The following is a 19860-nucleotide window of genomic DNA, read 5'->3' as shown; positions in this document are numbered from 1 at the left end:
AGGAGTTTCATGACCATATAAAAACACAAGGCCGAGTGTCTTTATACAGGTCATGGAACTCCGAGGTAACTTCTAATATCCTTATATTTTACAACTGGGGGTACTTTATTTATTATAATACACAAATTTCAGTGAGTCATGTCACAGAATATGACATCAGAACTCACCGTTTATAACTGATGACATCAGAACTCACTGTTTATAAGGATACAATTTACAAGATATTCATAGCTTTTGTGTATTTTATATATATATATATATATATATATATATATATATATATATATATATATATATATATATATATATATATATATATATACACACACACACCCAGCACGATCATTTAATTTTGAAGTTTCTTATATACATTAATTTTTTTTAATTAAATGGTTGTTAAAGTTAATCGTAATTGCCAGTGAAAGCTGTATAGTCTGGGCGGGTGCTTATATTCTCTGCACTACTGGTTCTGACACCTGAAAGTGCAGCAAAGGCCAGCTGATTATTAGAGCAGGAGGAGAATTACATTGTTTCAGGCGTCAACATCAGAGACCAGAAGGGACAAAGCAATATTTGAATTACATTTAAAAATTAATTTTAACCCATTGAAAAGGTTTAATCCATGTATAAGGGAAAGTTGCTTAGATGTGCATTTTGTGTCACTATGTAGAAAGCAGTTTATGGGTGAAGTTGCAATTATTCCCCCACAAGGAAGTGATAAGAGAAGTAAAATCCATTGCTTCCCTCTGTTCCTGGGCCCTGGAGTACAGTATAGAATATAGGGTATAGCATTTAGTGATGGACACGTACATATAACGAGGAGTGTACAAGAGAAATAGAAGCATGAGTATATATAAACTAGTTATAGCCCCAGGGCAGTAGGTGAGGCAGAGCACAACCATACACTGCACACACAGCGAATACTCCCACTCAGTACACACATATATATATATATATATATATATATAATATATATATTCACCCAATGAACCCCGTGTCAGTGAGCTAGCGGCTATAGGAACAAAGCGGTAATTACCGTGGATCCCGGTCTGATGGGCCATGGTTCGGCAGCTGACAGCTTCAGGTTATAGGGAGCGGCTCGCGGGCATACGTATGGGGCGTGCCTCTGCCTTGGGGGCGTGGTCTTTGCTTTTTAATAAACGCGAGTTCTTCCTTTCGTGGGCATGGCAGAGCTCCATTTCCGCTCTCTATGAGGGGCGGGGCTTATTTGACTACACGTTGTGCAATAACAGAAAGGAACAGAGCGCTGAAAATTAGGTTTCAGCCCCCACATAAGCTGCCACAGAAGCAGCGCCGCACTATCTATTGCTACGATGCTCAGCCGCAGAGTACATTGGGATGGATAGTGTTCATGTGACCTGGGGTTCTAATGCTGTGATTGGTTAGTATTTATAGGGGCGGGAAATCAACGTTCTTCAATAGCTGAGGTGCCAGTGGGTTAGTGGCCTGTTGGTTTATTTTAAAGGAAAACTATACCCTTCAAACAATTTAGGTCTTTATAAAAAGATATTGCATCAAACAGCACATATGTAAAACCCTGCTTCATGTAAATAACCCATTTTCATAATAATATACTTTTTTAGTAGTATATGCCATTGGGCAATCATAATAGAAAATTGCTGTTTTAATAAATAAGGGCCACCCCCTGGGATCTTACTATTCACAGTGCACACAAACATAGCAACAAACTATACTTGTTAGGTCACCTGAGCCAATTAACAGCGAGAGTTTTGTCCTTTGCTTCCACTCTTCTTCCGGTTACAGTTAGAGCTGCAGTATTTCTGGTCAGGTGATTTCTGAGGCAGCATTAGGGTTGCCACCTTTTCCTAATTTTGTTACTGGCTGGTGCGGGGCGGGAACAAAAAGGGGCGGGTGTGATGTCAAAAGGGGACGGGCTGTGACTTAAAAAGAGGCGGAACCCCAGCGCGGAGCGGCGTGATGTAAAAAAGGGGCGGGCTATGACTAGGGTTGCCACCTGGCCTGAAAAATTTTATTAATGGGGAAAAAGATAAATATTTAGGAAGGCCGGTATTTTTTTCCAGAAAAGGAGGCAACCCTATCTATGACGTAAAAAGGCGGCCGGCTGCAGGGTGGAGCTGTGAAGACAGGACAAAAGCTATGTTTAAAGGGGATTGGGGGTATTACATTTGTAATACCGGCCCCGGCAGGTGTTTTACCGGCTAGGCAAATACCGGGTGGGTGGCAACCCTAGGCAGCACACAGACCATCGCAAAATGGTGGTTCAAAGCAAGAGATGTAAAAGAGCAATATATGGATGTGGAGTGTCTGACTTGCAGTGCTTTTATGTGATCTAGTCTAGGTGTGTGACTGATTGCTAATGTGGCCCTGGTGCATCTGGATGGCTCCACTGTTTGAATCCATTTTTGGTTGTGTTCTTGCATTTAGGGCTGTACCTGAAGTATAAAAAAGCAACCCTGGCAGAATAATCAATGTATTAAATATATTGTTATCTGTAGAAAACTCAAAGCAGTCCACATGTAAACTGCAGCATTGGTGGCAAAGCCCCCTTGGCCAGGGCCCCATAAACGTTAAAAAAAAACCCCAAAAACTGGTGGTTTGAATGCCTCGTCCATTAAAAAAATAAGTATTGGTGTTAAAATTTGGCGGGTGGTCTTCTTCTTCCTTGACAACAGCAGCTTCTTCCTTGACAACAGCAGCTTCTTTGTTCTCATCTGCGGCTTTGGATCCTTTTGGCTGCTTTGGATCCTTTTGGCTGCTTTGCATCAGCTCCCTTAAAACCAGCGGCCCACTAAACATTAAAGTGATTATTTTACCTTTAAATTGACTTTTAGTATTATGTAGAGAGTGATATTCTGAGACAATTTGCAATTGCTTTTCAATTCTTATTATTTGTGTTTTTTTAGACTCAGTTAGCTCTCCAGGTCACAATTTCAGCAATCTAGTTTATAGAGTCCAAATTACCCTAGCAACCATGCACTGCTTTGAATAAGAGACCAGGGTCGGACTGGGGTTGCCGGAGCTTCTGTCTCAGGGCCCCCCTCCGCCGCACCTGTGCGCACACGCTAACCGAGTGTGCCCCTCCGTCGCACGTGTGCGCATGTACACGCATGGGAACTGAGTTTTTGCCGCGACCAGCTGGTCGTGGCAGGAGAAACACAGTGCGGATTTGGGCTGGAAGGGCCCACAAGAGCCGGGGGCCCACCGGGTTTTTTTCCTGTGTCCCACCAGCCCAGTCAGACCCTGGCAATAGCAATAACTTTGTAGCCTTACAGAGCTTTAGATGGAGTCAGTGACCCTCATTTGAAAACTAGAAAGAGTCAGAAGAAGAAGGAAAATAATTCAAAAACTATACAAAATAAAAAATGAAGGCCCATTGAAAAGTTGGTTAGAATTAGCCATTTTATAACATACTAAAAGTTAAGGCGGCCCATCAGCAGATTGTATGTGATCTGTATGTTCAGTGGATACACCCATCTATTGTACAGAACTATGGAGTAAATTGGAACTTCAAAAATTGGTGCTAACGAGAGCTGTTGATTACACAAAGGTTTATGTGTTGTTATTGGGCATTGCCCCCGGGCTCAGGTACATTTAACTATGTCACTACACATACATGTTCCACCACATAGATTTCCTAGGAATTTATGTTGTTTAAATATCTATTTTTGAAACAATATTAAGCCTTTAAAACAGCTTTGTGTTTATGCTTCTCTGTTAGATTATTCTGCTACATACCAAAAGCAAAAACTGAACGCTCTAAAGCACCCAATTGCCCCTGTAAGTGTTCAAATGATAGGATAAGGGCATCCTCTATTGTTCTAATAAGGGAATTTGTATTGCAGTTTTGCAACAAGGCCCCTGGCATATGTGATACAAATGTGACATGGCAGGCCATGTATGAATGTGTGTGATCAAGCGTATCCAATATGGCTCCTTAGTTACAACATGGATGTACTGACATTAGCTGGAGTGGAGGGAACAACCGAAGTTGAAGCAATTAATATGGATATATTAACAAGTTGGAGACAAGGGAATAGCAGGAGTTCAGGTAATTAACTCAAACTTATAAACATGTTTATCAAGAAGAAAGCTCATGGTTACATTTCCGGGCGTATGGCCATTATTTTGTTATGTGTCCACAATTAGGATTAAGAACAAATACTATTATGATTAATAATTTTATTGTTAGCTAGTATAAAAAAGAGGGCTTCGGGACTTCATCTACAAGCAGATGTGTTGTGTAGAACCTTGCCTGATGTACCTGGCTCCAGCTGATGTTCCTCTCAAAAGCCTGCTAAGGGCAGTTGTGTTCAACCAGGTGTGTGTTTTATTTCTCTCTTCACGTAATAAGTCTGCCAAGGGAACCTCGGCAAGACAGCATATTGGGAAGTGGATTGAAACATTACTGGTGATGTTGCTCATAGCAACTAATCAGATATTTTTGTTTTTTAACTGTGTAATTGCTATGGGCAACATCACCAGTAACATTTCACTTCACATTTTACACAGCATGATAAATAGGCCCCTATGGTTCTATTTATCATGCTGTGTAAACCAATATAAAACAATCAATCATGTATTATCATTGCTTTTGTTTTATAACACCTGTGTAGGTGTCCTAATTGCTGATTGGTTGCTATGGGCAACATCACCAGTGATGTTTTTCCAATGTTTTACAGCATGATAAATACACCCAAGTATTTCAGAAGCAGGGTTGGCTTGCCATGACTTGTGCTTCAGTTTCAGCAGCTGCCATGTACTAGGGGCCTAATACATACAGGCACATGTGACCTAGATGTTGCTGGTGTGCATTATTTGAAAGGGAATACGGTCATGGGAAAAAAATTTTTTTTTTTCAAAATGCATCAGTTAATAATGCTGCTCCAGCAGAATTCGGCACTGAAACAGATTTTTTTTTTTAGATTAAATATTGAAAATTAACATGGGGCTAGACATATCGTCAATTTCCCAGGTGCCCCAGTCATGTGACTTGTGCTCTGATAAACTTCAGTCACTATTTACTGCAAGTTGGAGTGATATCACCCCCATCTGTTCTCTCCCCCAGCAGCCTAACAACAGAAAAATGGGAAGGCAACCAGATAGCGGCTCCCTAACACAAGATAACAGCTGCCTGGTAGATCTAAAAACAGTACTCAATGGTAAAATCCAGGTCCCACTGCGACACATTCAGTTACATTGAGTAGGAGAAACAGCAGCCTGCCAGAAAGCAGTTCCATCCTAAAGTGCTGAATCTTTCTGAAAGCACATGACCAGGCAAAATGACCTGAGATGGAGCCTACACACCAATATTACAACTAAAAAAAAAATACACTTGCTGGTTCAGGAATTACATTTTATACGGTAGAGTGAATTATTTGCAATGTAAACAGTTTAATTTAGAAATAAAAACTATCATAAAAATCATGACAATCTCTAAGCACTGAATATTCTCTATATAGGACTGGAATAATTAATTCCAATTTATTTTCTATTGTGTTTGTCAAACCAATAGAATAAACTTAGTTTATTCTATATACATTATTTAAATCTTGTTTCCTTCAGCCTTGCTTCAAATGCATTGCAATAGGGATCGATTTACCTGTCCTCAATCAGCGATGAAACCAAACTTGGATAAAACAACTGCACAGCTTTATTGATCTATTTAAAATACAATTATTTAAGCAGGTAGTCTTGGATTTGCACAGTAACAGAGACCAGGCAGACGCCATTTTGTGGAGTTTTTAAAGGAACAGTAACACCAAAAAATAATATAATGCACTGTTGCCATCCACTGGTGAAACTGGCATGTTTGCAATAGAAACACAACTATAGTTTAAATAAACAAGCTACTGTGTAGCCATAGGGGCAGCCATTCAAGCACAGGATACACAGTAGATAACAGATATGTTCTGAGGAATCCCATTGTATGCTAAATAGCTTATCTGTTATCTGCTGTGTGCATTCTTTCATTTTTCAGCTTTGAATGGCTGCCCCATGGCTACACAGCAGCTTGTTTATTTAAATTATAGTACAGTTTTTGATGCTCACTAGTCTTACAAGTTAAAGGGCATGTAAAGGCAAAAAAATAAAATCCTATTTTTACTTTCTTTAATGAAAAATAAACCTATCTCCAATATACTTTAATTAAAAAATGTGTACCATTTTTATAAGAAGCCTGATTGTATGAAGTGAAATTCTCCCTTCATTTACTGCTGTGGATAGGAATTGTCAGATGGCCCCTAACTGCTGAGCAGGGAAACAATCATACTTATGAACAGCAGGGGGAGCCCCCACCTTACTTCCCAGCCATGCAGAACTCAAGCAGCTTTGTTTATGATGATCCATAAGCAGCCCAGACCACACTGAGCATGTGCACAGTCTTAGTCTTGCAAAGATGTTTAAGAAAGTTACAAGATGGTGACCCCCTGTAGCCAACTTTGAAAGCATAAATCATTTGTTTGATTAGGCTTGTAATGCAGTAAGTTCATGTTTATATTTAGTATACAAAATACAGCATTTCTAGCCTTATTCTATTTTAGACTTTCCTTGTCCTTTAAGCACAACACTACATTATATTTTCATTACTTTTAAACACTTTATTTTTTTTGGTGTTACTGTCCTGTCTGCATCATCCCAAAATCTTGTTTATTTGCCAGAATGGGGGACCTGATGCCAATGCACTGGCTACACAATTAGATAATGAGGAGGGAGGGGATTATGTCAAGTTCCGTGACATCTAGGAGGTGCTAAATGGAAACGGATATTATCCGCCCCAGGAGGGGCAGGCAATACATTATTTACAGCTGAGATTTTAAATATCTTTATAATGAGTATAAATGTGTTAATAAATAATATAATTTGTGTTTCGTGTTTAATTTGAAAAGGACTTATTTATATAGTTTATGTCTGGGTGACAGGTCCGCTTTAAAAGGAACCCCTCATAATGCTAACTTTGCCCAGTCGCTATGGATTTACATCAATACTAATTTATTTGAAAAGATTCCGCACTTAACATCTTGCAGCCATCATATTGTTAGGTCCAATTCAGAAAAGATATAGAATTTTAATTACTTAATTGATGCAATTTTCAGCATAGTTTGCCTTTAAAGGAGAAGGCAAGGGGGAAATCACTGGGGGGCACGAAATGTTATGCACCCCTCAGTGATTGTTTTCACTTACATGGTACCTCGGGCCAGTGCTCCGGTCAGCAGAAAACTGCACCATCCCAGGTTTCTTCTCAGCAAGCACCATGGAGTGATCCGCTTGTTTCTTTGCTTCACCGGGACAGACGCATGCGCAGTAAAGTGAAAAGGCTGGGCTTTCTGTTCGCTTTTCACTCTACTGCGCATCCCCACAAAGAAAGGAGAAGCACAAAGATCACTCCATGATGCAAAGAACCCAGTGTCAGTGCAGTTTCCTGCTAACAGGACCAATCAGTAACACCAAAAATATTAGGTATTTTTAAAAATGTAAACTTCAGATCCAGGTCAATTTGTACTAGTGCTTAAAGGGGTGGTTCACCTTAAATTAACTTTTAGTATGATATGGCATGGCCAATTCTAATAAATTTTTCAGTTGGTCTTTATTTTTTATAGTTTTTTAATTATTTGCCTTTTTCTTTTGACTCTTTCCAGCTTTATAGTGGGGGTCACTGACCCCATCTAAAAGCAAATGCTCTGTAAGACTACAAATGTATTGTTATTGCTACTTTGTATTACTCATCTCTCTATTTAGGCCCTTTCCTATTCATAATCCAGTCTCTTATTCAAATCAATGCATGTTTGCTGGGGGAATTTGGACCCTAGCAACCAGACTGCCGAATAAAAAGCTAAATAACTAAAAAAAATAATGAGAAATGAAAACCAATTACAAATCGTCTCAGAACATCACCATCTACATCCCAATAAAAGTGAACTCAAAGGTGAACAACCCATTTAAGTCTGGAGCACCCATCTTCTGTTTCAGACCTAACAGACAAGGTCTTCATAGGGTATAAGAAAAAAATAAACAGAAAACGGGGGGAAAAAACCGCAATTTTAAACAATAATTCAGGGTCTTATAAGAGCACACTATCCACAAATCGGTTCAAGTGCCACACAAATCCAGTGTATTGGGTCCTTTTCCAATCGTGATTCTACCTACAGACCACTCCTGGTCTCCGTATTTCATCAAACAAACTTGGGTTTTACTTGGGTTCTTATACCCCATTAAGACCTCATCTATTAGGTCTGAAACAGAAGAGGGTGCTCCAGAGTTAAGCACTTGTCCTGCTAACATGAGCATCAGCCAGGCGTATCAGGAAAGTGAATACAATCTAACATTTGGCAGCCCCACAATGATTTCAGGTTTCCTTCTCCTTTAAGGACTTATATGAATAACTTTACCTTGGTTTTAAGTGTCCTATACCCATCTTCTGAATGGCTGATCTCTCTAAACTGCACGTTTCTCAAAATAAAAGAAGTCAGCAATTGTTTTTGTCTTTTTATTTAATTAAAAAAAACAATTTACAAGAAACAGTTGCATCCTGCTTACCTCCACAGTAATGGATTAATCAATTTTATTTACACGTACAACCCTGAATGTATTAATTTTTATATGTTATAGCGGGATAAATCCTTTAAAGTGTGAAATATCTTTATTCTGAAATATTGAATACTGCTCGTGAAGTTTCTCTTATGAGGAACCAAATATATATATTTTTTTTTTTTTTTAAAAAAAAAAAAAAAGGTTCCACGGTGTGTGGTTAAAAAGAAACAAGCATATTCTATAAGTGTAAACTCCATTTCACCTAATGCTTACTGGACCTTAAAGGGCCAAACACACTCGGTTTTTGGAACCCTAGCTAAAACATACCTGTAATGCAAATTTAAAATATTTTGCCATAATCACTTGCTCCAGCTGAAGATATCTGTAGAAATTTTTTTTATTTATGACCCCTAGATGATGCTGTTCTTTAAATCTATGGAAGGTGCTTCAGCTGAGACAAACAATATATCACCACTCCCCTAACCAGTCTATTATGGCAGGGATTGTTAACCTATGGTCCTCATTCTGCTTTGAGTGGGTCTACGGGTTTAAGATAAACACTTTTTCATACAACAGGAAGGAATTAAATAAGGTGTATAATCGAGTCTCAACCAATTGATTTCTGAAACGGATTCACAGACTTATCCTGGATCCCATATTAAACAGGTTTTAACCCCAGATCTGAGGGAAAGTAAATGGAACAGTAAAACTGCACAAAATATTCCTTAAAATCTGATTTCTATGCTGTTTGCCCTTCAACCAAAGTCTCCAACTTTAAGCTAGACATTACAGTCTGTTGGATATACAGAAGCTACTTGTCCCATGCCAGATAGGCTATTGCAGGTATATTAGTTTGCTTATCACAGGTTCTGTGGATGTGGACAGTTTAACTACTGCTTGTGCCAGTTTAATAATGCCCATGTGAAAGTTACTGATAATTTTTAAGACGTACTGGGCTTTTTGCTGGTCTGTTATAATTTACTAAGACTGTTTCTTACTTTAAAGAAGAGCCTGCTGCTTACAAAATACGAGTGCAGCACACTCTTACGCTACTTATCAATTACGGTATGTAACCAAAAATGAAAAAAAAAAAAAGTAATCGGTTGGTGAAATGCATGAGGATAATAAACCTGATCTAAACTAATTGGAATCAGCAATAAAGAAACACGTTTGCCCAAAGGAGGTAAGCATTGGCTTTAAAGAAGTATGGTTCCTTCAAAGAAATAGAGAATATATTCAACCTGCAGCCTTTTAGATACAGAACTAACACTTCCAACATCTCTCAACAGGCAAAGAAAGCACAGATATCAACAATAAAGTGCCATTTTAAATCACCTGCATGAAGACAAAGTCAAAATAGCTGTTTCAGGTAAGTTGGGATTGTGTTGCATTCCTGCGAAGAATTGATGACCATTTCTGTAATACTTGTGACAGGAGGTGTGGGTAAGAAGGCTTATAAGAACAGAGTACTACATTAAAAATATTTGCTCAAAAGCCTTTGAACTATGGGCAAATTTTCAGTGTGGAACACAAATTGTCTGCGCCGAAATCCGCTACATCAGCTTGCACCCGAGCGGAAACAATGCTTCCAGGTGCAAGCAGACCAGGACCAGAAGTTCAGCAGATTCCCCAACTGCAGAGAAACGCAGGTAGAGATCTGCCATTGTCTGGCCCTGGCCTTAAAATATACAAAATAGCAACAGGTGTAAGTTCTTGAAACCCTTTGACTTTGAATAGCGATGGTATCTAAAAAGAAATGGGACTGGTTATTTAGTGCACCATACAGCATGAGATCTACCTCTGCTGTAACACAAGGTAAGAACTGTTGGGGTTTAACATTTGTAACAAGATGGTGTTGTTCTTAACATACCAAACATTTAGTCCTGGCCCATGGAACATATATGATATTTATAAAAAAAAATGATAGCATGTTTCTCAAATGCAGGTTCCTCAGTTATGCAAAACATGACAAAATATATACAACATTCCACAAGTGCCCAGTACAGAAGACAGAAACAGAAGTCCATATGATATGTACTGAAGAACAGTTCGTATTTTGGCAAAGAGAAATGTCAGTTCAATACTGGGGTATTTTTATAGAGAATAAAAAAAAAAAATAACCATCTCGTGATTCTATAGATATCCAGGCATTTTGAAGAACTATTTGTGGAAAATAGCTGCAGGATGGGATTTTCATGAATGATTCTGCTGTGTGCATCAGTCATCAATAGTTGGTAGCCAAAAAGCCTGCAATGTAAAAGATGTATTTATTTAAAATTCTTAGCCACAGATTTCCAAAAAAGGTTGCATTCACAGCTTTAGTTAAGATTACTGATCAAGAGGATCTTTACCCAACTTGGGTCACCCTTGTGCTGAGCCAATTCAGGCTAAACCATTAATTTCAGGAGGCCTCAGGGCACCCATTGAGCGAGGACCACATGAGCGTACCAATGCGTTCCTTTAACAGTATTTTCAAACCTGATTGATAGCCTACTTGAGAAAGCAACTCATTATGGCAGTTATAACTATTCGAGAATATGTATGTCCTTACCATGTTCGAGCAAGCACTTGCAAATGTCATGAATTTGGGATTAAATTGCAGGCATGTGATGGGACCTGTGTGCTTTCCATCCAGTACTGCTACTTTCATCCCACTTTCGCAATTCCAAACATGAATTTTGCCATCTTCTGAGCCTACAGAGTATGAAAGGAGCCAGTGAGAAGAGCGGATATTGCACAGTAGCCTGGATATTAATACATGTTTTCTTCTGACTTACCAATCATAATAAATTGGGAATCTGGAGTGAAGGAAGCTTCCAGAGTGACGGCCTTACTATTGTTGTAGCCCTGATAAAGGTAAAAATACACATTAAGTTTATTTATGAACATGTATTTATAAAAAGCCAATATATTTCACTAAAATGACAACGGCCTGTTCTTGTAGTACAAATGGAAAATCACTCACCCCAAACGTGTGCATAACAGCCCCCTTAAAAGCATCAACCAGACGAAGGAAGCCCCCATTAGTCGACATTAAAATAAGTTTCCCATCTTGGCTGAATTTCAGAGAAGTCCACTCGCAGGTTCGATCATACTGCATTTTGAAGGTTGCAAATGGACCCTGTAATAAGCAATAGTATATGTTTTTTTAATTAGTTTTATTAATTATTTGCCTTTTTCTTTCTTTACAGCTTTCAAATAGGGCTTCACTGACGCCATCTAACAAATTCTCTGTAAAGCTACAAATGTATAGTTTTTGCTACTTATCTTTCTATTCAGGTGCTCTTCTGTTTATATTCCAGTTTCTTATTTATGTCAATGTGTGCATGCTAGGGTAATTTGTACCCTAGCAATTAGATTGCTAAAACTACAAATTGGAAAGCTGCTAAATAACTCAAAAACTACAAATAAAAATATAAAAACTATTGCAAATTGTCTCAGAATATCACTCTCTACATCATATTAAAACTTTATCTACCCTTCTAAACAATACAATATACTAGCAAATAATATAAAAGGATCAGAAATTTGAGTCAGGAGCCACGTTTTGAAGGGAGACAGTCACCTTTTTAAAGGAACGGTAACATCAAATAATAAAAATGTTTTTTAAATAATGAAAATATCAAGTAGTGTCGCCCTGCACTGGTAAAACTGATCTGTTTGCTTCACAAACACTACTATAGTTCATATAAACTGTGTGTAGCAATGGTGGAAATTGATAAAAAGGCTATATGGCAAAGGTTAAATAGTGGATAACAGATAAGCTCTGTAGAACATAATGGTGTTATCTGCTGTGTAACCTGAGCCTTTTCTCCTTTGAAAGGCTGCCCCCATTGCTACACAGCAGCTTATTAATATAAACAATAGTAGTGTTTTGAAAGCAAACACAGCAGTTTTAACAGTGCAGGGCAACACTGCATTTTATTTTTATTACTTTAAAAACACTTAATTTTTTACGGTACTGTTCCTTTTATAAATAGGTGATGTCGATAAATAAGTGTAATGATATCTCACACATTATGTATATTTTTAATAAAACTAACGCATTTCTGCAGCACTTTACCAGTCATTGCCCAAGTGCATCTTACAATCTAAGGTCCCTATCACATAGTAAAATCTGATTTTTTTAGGAGCCAATTAACCTGTCTGTATTCTTTTTTTTTTAATTGTATGAGAAATCAGGAGTACATGGAGGAAACACACACAGACATGGTGAGAACATACAGCTTACAAAACACTTACTTTATCAAAAGAGCGAAGATCATACAACTTGACCATCTCTGAATTTACTCCAGCTGCAAAAATAAGACCCTCGGGGTCAAATGAGCACACTGGTTTCCCTTGAAGATGCATTAGACCCTGTATGAAAAAACACAGCAAGCCATAGTTATGTTTTAGGTTATTACTCAATAATTAACTAAACAACAGAATAGTAATCAAACATTTACTCACCTGACAGTTAGGAGACCGAAGATCCCATAGCCGGATGGTTTTATCTAATGATGCAGAAATGAATGTATCATCGACAGGAGACATAGACAAAGCTACTACTCTGCAAAAGACAAACAGAACATGATAATTATTGGAGTGACCAGGATGCCTTTAACTGAGAAATATACACTAGACCCACAATAGCTATCAAACATAAAGCTAGCGTCACCTAAGAGCTTGTGGATTTGCTTTTTAAAGAATTTAGCCACACACTAGACCTAACAGTTCAAACTCCCTATAGCACTGGAAGCCCAGTATCTCATTGCTTAAGAAAAAATTAATACATTACGGATGTGTAAATTTCTTACAGGCATAATTTTGAAGTGAGTAGAACATAATACATTAAGGTGCAGATTTATCTAAATGTGAGAATAGAAATCAGCACAGAAACTCACTCACTTTCTATTTATTCCTATGGAATGTTTAGATTTGTATTTACCAATGGAGTTCACCATTTGATAATTACAATTCTAAAAATCCCATTGGAATGAAAAGAGTGACTTTCTCAGTGCGAGTTCTATTCTCAAATGTTGATAAATCTGCCACTAAATAAACCAAATAGACTGGGTTTGCATCCAATAAGGATTTATTAAGAAGGAAAACATTTAAAATTTTTGGATTATTTGGATAAAATGGAGTCTATGAGAGATGGCCTTTCCATAACTTGGAGCTTTATGGATAATGGGTTTTCAGATAATGGAATCCAATACCTCTATAACAAATCATGAATTATTTATGGTTAGGCTTCAGTATCCCCCTATTAGCAATCTGTCTCTCTGTATGAAGGAATCAGAGTCAGATTTTGAGTGATCAGTTATATAGGCCTAGGATCCCTTTGCCCCGACAATGTATTAGGCTTTGTGTCAGTGTTATTTTGAAACTGTTCACTCTGTGTGCAGAGAGATAGAGATTGTGGAGATTCCTAAGAGGAGGAGAGTGAAGAGTAACATGATTTATGAAATGGCACAGAGTTTTTAATTATGTTTAGAAAGTGTCTCATTTCCATGAGATGAAGCTTACATTAAATTCTAATTATCACAACCATTCCCTTTTAAAGAAGTGGCTCAACTTTAAAGGTGTGGTTCACCTTTAAGGTAACTTTTACTATGTTATAGAACAGCCACTCTAAGCAACCTTTCGATTGGTTTTCATTATTTTTTTTTTTATAGTTTTATAGTTATTTGCCTTTTTCTTCTGACTCTTCTGCAGATTTCAAATGGGTGTCGCTGACTCCCTTCTAAAAAACAAATGCTCTGTAAGACTATAATTGTTATTGTTACTTTTTATTACTGATCTTTCTATTCAGCCCCTTGCTTATTCATTTTCCAGTCTCTTATTCAAATCAATGCATGGTTGCTAGTTACCAGATTGCTTAAGATGCAAATTGAAGAGCTGCCGAATAAAAAGCAAAATAACAAATCTTTAATAATAAAAAAACTAAAACTAATTGCAAATTGTCTCAGAACATCACTCTCTACATTATACTAAAAGTTATCTCAAAGGTGAACACTATGTTACTGATTGTCTTATTTATAACTCTTCACTTGGTTTGTTGGTTTGCATGTTTTAATTTCTACAGTTATTTTATTTGCCTTACTCTATAGCTTTTTTCCCAGCACGCAATCTTTGTTCGTGGGGGAAGGGGGCACCTAGTATCTAGATAGCTGATAAAATGCCACACAACAAAGCTGCTGAACAAAATACTAAATTAAACAAAACTAAGACCAACTGCAAACTGTTTTGGCCTATTACTATCATACTAAAACTTAATTTAAAGGAGAACTACCCCTTTAAGTAAAGTAAAACTACTTTTCCAGTTAATAAAGCAGAGTGGTTTTACAGTAAAAAGTAGGAGGTATCTGAAGGTTAAACAGATTTTCACTTATTCCTCACAAACTAAAGTATCTTACAGTTAGTTTTGGAAATACTCCAGCAAAACAAAGCAAAGCAAAAAATAGAGTAAACAGACACTATAATGGAACTCTAAAGATTACGAGACACTGGACATTCTGACTGCAGAAACTTTTCCTGGGAAAGGTCTTGATTGCAAAATCTAATAAAGCAATTTGTATATTTTCCCATAAGTCAATAGATCTGGGAATTGTGTTAACACACCATCACTTTGCATATTTGTCTAAAGCTCTAAAAGAAATTTAGAAAGCATACGCACCTCTTGCTATGTCCAGGGAAATAACGGATGTATTTATTATCATGAAGAGAGAGGTATCTTATTGTGTCTGCAGGGGGAAAAAAATAAAAAAATAAGTTTGTACTGAAGATGCAATCTGTACTTCAAACGGATTTACAGGCATGAATATTTGCAAGTACGACTTCAATAAGGCAAAACAAATAACCACACAGTTTTAAAAAGCTTTATTCCATACATTTACAAACTTTTAGATTTGTACATATTACAGTCTCAGCCGGTCAGTTGTCTGGGTGAAAGGATTCCTTGGCGAGTTTGCTCTGTCCTAGGCAAGGCAGTGGCCTGTACAGTTATCTCCAATAGAGGGTGGTGTCACAGACCCTTAAACTGTACAAACAACTACCTCAGCCCAAATCCAAGCAGTCTCTCTGATGTAACTGTATCTCCATACAATATACTGTTATATAAGAAAAAGTAAGTAATACATGTTACTGCACGGTAACGAGTACCTTATTTCACCAAACTAAAACACTTACCGTCAATTTTGTTGGAGCTGTAGACCACTGTGTTAGCTGCATGTGTATATCTGATTAGGTCAACGCCATATTTTTTACTGTACAAGGTCCTCTTGGGCCTTAAAAAAAAAATATATAGATGGCATATGTATTCAGAAGCACAAAACAATAACTACCAAAAATACTGTTAAACAACAAAGAAAAAAAGTTACAGTGACAATATACTTACTAATTTATGCCCCACTGATAACAATGAGACATATTTTCCTAGCACCCAGGTCATAAGAAAGATTAAGGAAGATGTAACCGCTCAGACTCACCACAATCTTGTAATTGAAGACCGGCAGCACTTAGCACATGACCGGTTGCAGCGTTAGCTTTATGCCTTAAGGGCAAGGCCAGACATGGCGTTTTTGCTGCGTTTTTACGTTGCGTTTTTAAAAATGAACAGCCAGGCGTAAATACGCATAAACTGCACTACCACTGAAACTAATGGAAAATGCACTATGGCAATTCACACAGGGCACTTGCAAGCTGAAATCCGCCACAGGACGCCAGTATTAGCGTTTTTTTTTTAGCAGAAACGCCAATATGTCAAGAAACTACCAAATCAATAGACTCTATGGGATCTGCACGTCTGAAACCACACTGTACGTAAATATGCAGCGTATTTTAAATATGGCGTCCAAATTCAATGAGAAGTGCATGTTGGGCAAATAATCGTACGTGCTGAAAAACGCATGTTGACGGTCACGTGTGGTTTCAGTAACGTATTTACGCCTGGCTGTTCTTTTTTAAAAACGCCACGTCTGGCCTTACCCATAGAGTAACTTTGTATTCAACTACATTTCCCTCTAGAGTAGAAGGATACACTTTTAATCTATTATGTAACTTAATATCTAACTCTGCCATTGGAGGTCACTGTGGGACGTGTCAAGCTAACCATGCAGCGTGTGTTTTAACATGGACCAATAAAGATTTCGGCTTTTAACAGTCAGTCCGGTGTGTGGAACTTCATCTCTCCTCCTTTCCTCTCTTGCACCCAGGATCTAATCCCTGCACTGTGTGCTGCCCAAGGCTGCAAATCACTGTCCCAATAGGTATGTGGCAATTATAGCATGCTTACTACATCACACAGGTAGGCCAAAAAAATTTGCAACCCAGATCTCCCCTGTAGATAATATGAACAGGGCTGCTGTATACAGGAAACTTGTGCCTTACTACTGACATTTTTAGGTAGGGCTGTCCAACTAGTGTGAACATGAACACAGACATAGTTAACTGCACAGAGAAATATGACTGCACTTAAGTATCAGATATGTACTCACTTTCCCTCCTGGCAATCATAAAGCACAATTGAATCATCATCGCTACTGGATATCACCGTTTCACCAGTTGGACTAAAGTCGAAGCAGTTGATTTTATCAGAGTTTTCCCGGAAGACCTTTGCCACTCGAAAACTTCGGAGCACACCATCGGTGAGTTTCATGATGCCCCAATGTGCTGGGACACTAGGCCCCTGCAATAAGGAACAAGGAATAAATGGTTAAGAAATTGTAATTTAAAACAAAACATAGATGGGTGTTAGGACAATGTTCATTGGGCACTTAGAGATGATCTATTCAATTCGGGACAAAATTTATATACTGTACAGTAGGGGATAAGTGTGTGCTGGATGAAAAGAAGTGTTAATTTCCCAGTTATGTCAGACCTTTGCATTAGTCTAATGGTTAAACTAACCTTTTTACACCTTGGAAAAGCAACTTGTGCCCCTCCACATACTATTAAACAATTGCTGGTACAAAATCTAGAAGGCTGCAGATGGGTTATCAAATCTCTGGTCTAAGAGATAATTAGAATCTCTGTATCCTCATAGAGCTCAACTGATATGAGTATACAGGTTTGGGATCAGTTATCCGGAAACCCGTTATCTAGAAAGTGCCGAATTACAGAAAGGCTGTCTCCCATAGACTCCATTTCAGCCATTTTTTTAGAAATTATGCCACATACCTATTGGGACAGTGTTTTTTCTATGTAAAAATAAAACAGTACCTTGTACTTGATCCAAACAAAGATATAATTAATCCTTATTGGAAGCAAAACCAGCCTATTGGGTTTATTTCATGTTTACATGATTTTATAGTACACTGAGCGAATAAAGATCCAACTTACAGAAAACTCCGTTATCCAGAAAACCCCAGGTCCTGAGCATTCTGGATAACAGGTCCCATACCTGTATTACCTAGTCGCTGTCTGCACAGCCTCTGTATGACATTTAACATAGACTCATGCAGCTAGAATAAGCAGTCTAGGTCATTACTGAGTACACATACAATCTACCCAATAGGTATATTCATTATGACCCCATAAAAAGCTACAAGCATCTAGGAGTTGGCCCAGAAGGGTCAGTTTTCCACAGCATTTAACAGCTGTGGAAAAGATACAGAGCCATTTACTCTACGAAGCTTCAGTTCATGCCAATGTTCAAGAAAGCGAATGTGCATATTCCCACTTGAACTCATACAGGACAAATACAGGCCAAAGATCAAGCAATATAACTGAAATTACCTTAAGGGTCTGGCCACACTGGCCGTGTGACCAGACCCTTAATCGCATACAGCCAAAAATTCCACAAGCTTAAATGGCATGTCAACAGAGATGCAGGCATACTCAACAGAAAACAGCAAATTTGGTTATAATTAATGCACAAGGCATTTGCCTAAAAGGCTGGATACTTGACTGTATGTGAAGCTAAAATGTTTAAGACAAACGTTAAACGCTCACAGTAGAAGCATGATGTCACCATGGGCAATCCAGCTCTGATCAAGTAATAACACCCACACCAGAAAATACCTAACTTTAGTACCATTTAGGTGTGTGTATAGGGGGGTTATTACTTGCATTCCAGCTAGCCAATCAGGCAACTCCTAAATATTATTTGCTAAGGATAGAGCCACATGGGGGGTTGTGGGGGGGCTGAAACAGCCTCCTCTTTTTTTAAGCATCCAGAACCATTGTGATGGCTCCAGCGTGAACACATTCGACTGATATAGGTGAAGAAACACAAAATTTAGCATTTTCGCACCAGAATCTGCCGCAGTTCTCACTGGACACAACACAACAGTACCAGATGCGAAAGGAGGCTACGGTCAGTGTACCGTCCTGCGTATTCCAGCAGGCTGACTTCAGCCCACTAGCCTAAAGCCATTGCTGGTAACAATAATTTTCCATTTCTTACGTGGTCTCCAGCAACCTTAAACGGCAACACCAATTTAAAAGAACAGTAACACTAAATGGTACAGGTTAAATATTGGATATCAGATAACACCATTTTGTTCTACAGAGTTTATCTGCAATTTGCTGTGTAACCTGAGCATTTTCTCCTTTGAATGGCTGCCCCCATTGCTACACAGCAGCTTATTTATATAAACAATAGTAGTGTTTCTGAAGCAAACACACCAGTTGTACCAGTGCAGGACAACACTGCACTATATTTGTATTACTTTAAAACAATTTCATTTTGTGATGTTAGTGTTCCTTTGAGGTTGCTGAGAACTTTCCTCTTGCAAGGGAAATGCTGATAGGACCACACTAATTTATAGGCCAGGGGGCCCTGAGCGTCATAGAAAATTGTCACAATCTCTGGGCAACAAATGTCCAACCACTGTCCCTCCAGTTGTTGTTAAACTACAACTACCATCAGCCCTGACTGCAATCAAACAGATAGTGAGAAGCTGATCGGAAATAATATTAGTTTGTGTGGCCAACATCAGTTCCTAGTGCAATCCCAGACAATGCAACTGCTAACCTCCCACTTGCTATTCACACACTCAACAGAAAATACAGACGCGCGGGGCATATGGAATTGGCTGCAGTATCGCAAATAAAAGAACAACCTTTTAGAGACAGGCCAGCTTAGCACGAGCAGTTCCTTGTCAGTCGAGCCACGTTTTCAGAAGGACCCGGGTCTTACAAATGGCAGTATTCACCCGTCACAAACCTAAAAAAAAACACTTTATAAATTCCTTCCCGATCACCGGATTATCGACTCTAGGTACATGTGCGACATTTGGTTCTACGGATCGCGCGCGGTTCCTACATTATCATTGTCTCCGCCATGTTATTTCTGAAGCCGGGAAGGAGACAGCGCGCTCCTGACTAAGCGTCGTTTGCTATTGG

At 38.4% G+C, this 19860-nt stretch overlaps 2 protein-coding genes across 2 annotated transcripts in view; both read right to left on the bottom strand.

Annotated features, from left to right (window-relative positions):
* The window catches only part of twf2.L (twinfilin actin binding protein 2 L homeolog), a 29773-nt gene extending 28669 nt beyond the window's left edge, over positions 1-1104 (bottom strand). Inside the window, 1 exon segment of the mRNA NM_001086834.1 lies at positions 1037-1104. Within this exon segment, the coding sequence (NP_001080303.1) occupies positions 1037-1061 (25 nt within the window). The 5' untranslated portion in view covers positions 1062-1104.
* A 7367-nt stretch (positions 1105-8471) lies between these two features.
* On the bottom strand, positions 8472-19762 carry wdr82.L (WD repeat domain 82 L homeolog). The gene is given in 10 exon segments (NM_001094503.1): positions 8472-10776; positions 11081-11223; positions 11307-11376; positions 11495-11650; positions 12772-12888; positions 12982-13081; positions 15191-15257; positions 15703-15800; positions 17010-17200; positions 19578-19762. Coding segments are annotated over 9 exon segments (942 nt in total). The 5' UTR covers positions 17171-17200; positions 19578-19762; the 3' UTR covers positions 8472-10746.
* Between the last annotated feature and the right edge of the window lie 98 nt (positions 19763-19860).

This window comes from Xenopus laevis, chromosome 4L, assembly GCF_017654675.1.
Source record: "Xenopus laevis strain J_2021 chromosome 4L, Xenopus_laevis_v10.1, whole genome shotgun sequence".
Lineage (NCBI taxonomy): Eukaryota > Metazoa > Chordata > Amphibia > Anura > Pipidae > Xenopus > Xenopus laevis.
The sequence above is the reverse complement of the archived record's forward strand: the minus strand, read 5'-3'. Positions and strand labels throughout refer to the sequence as shown.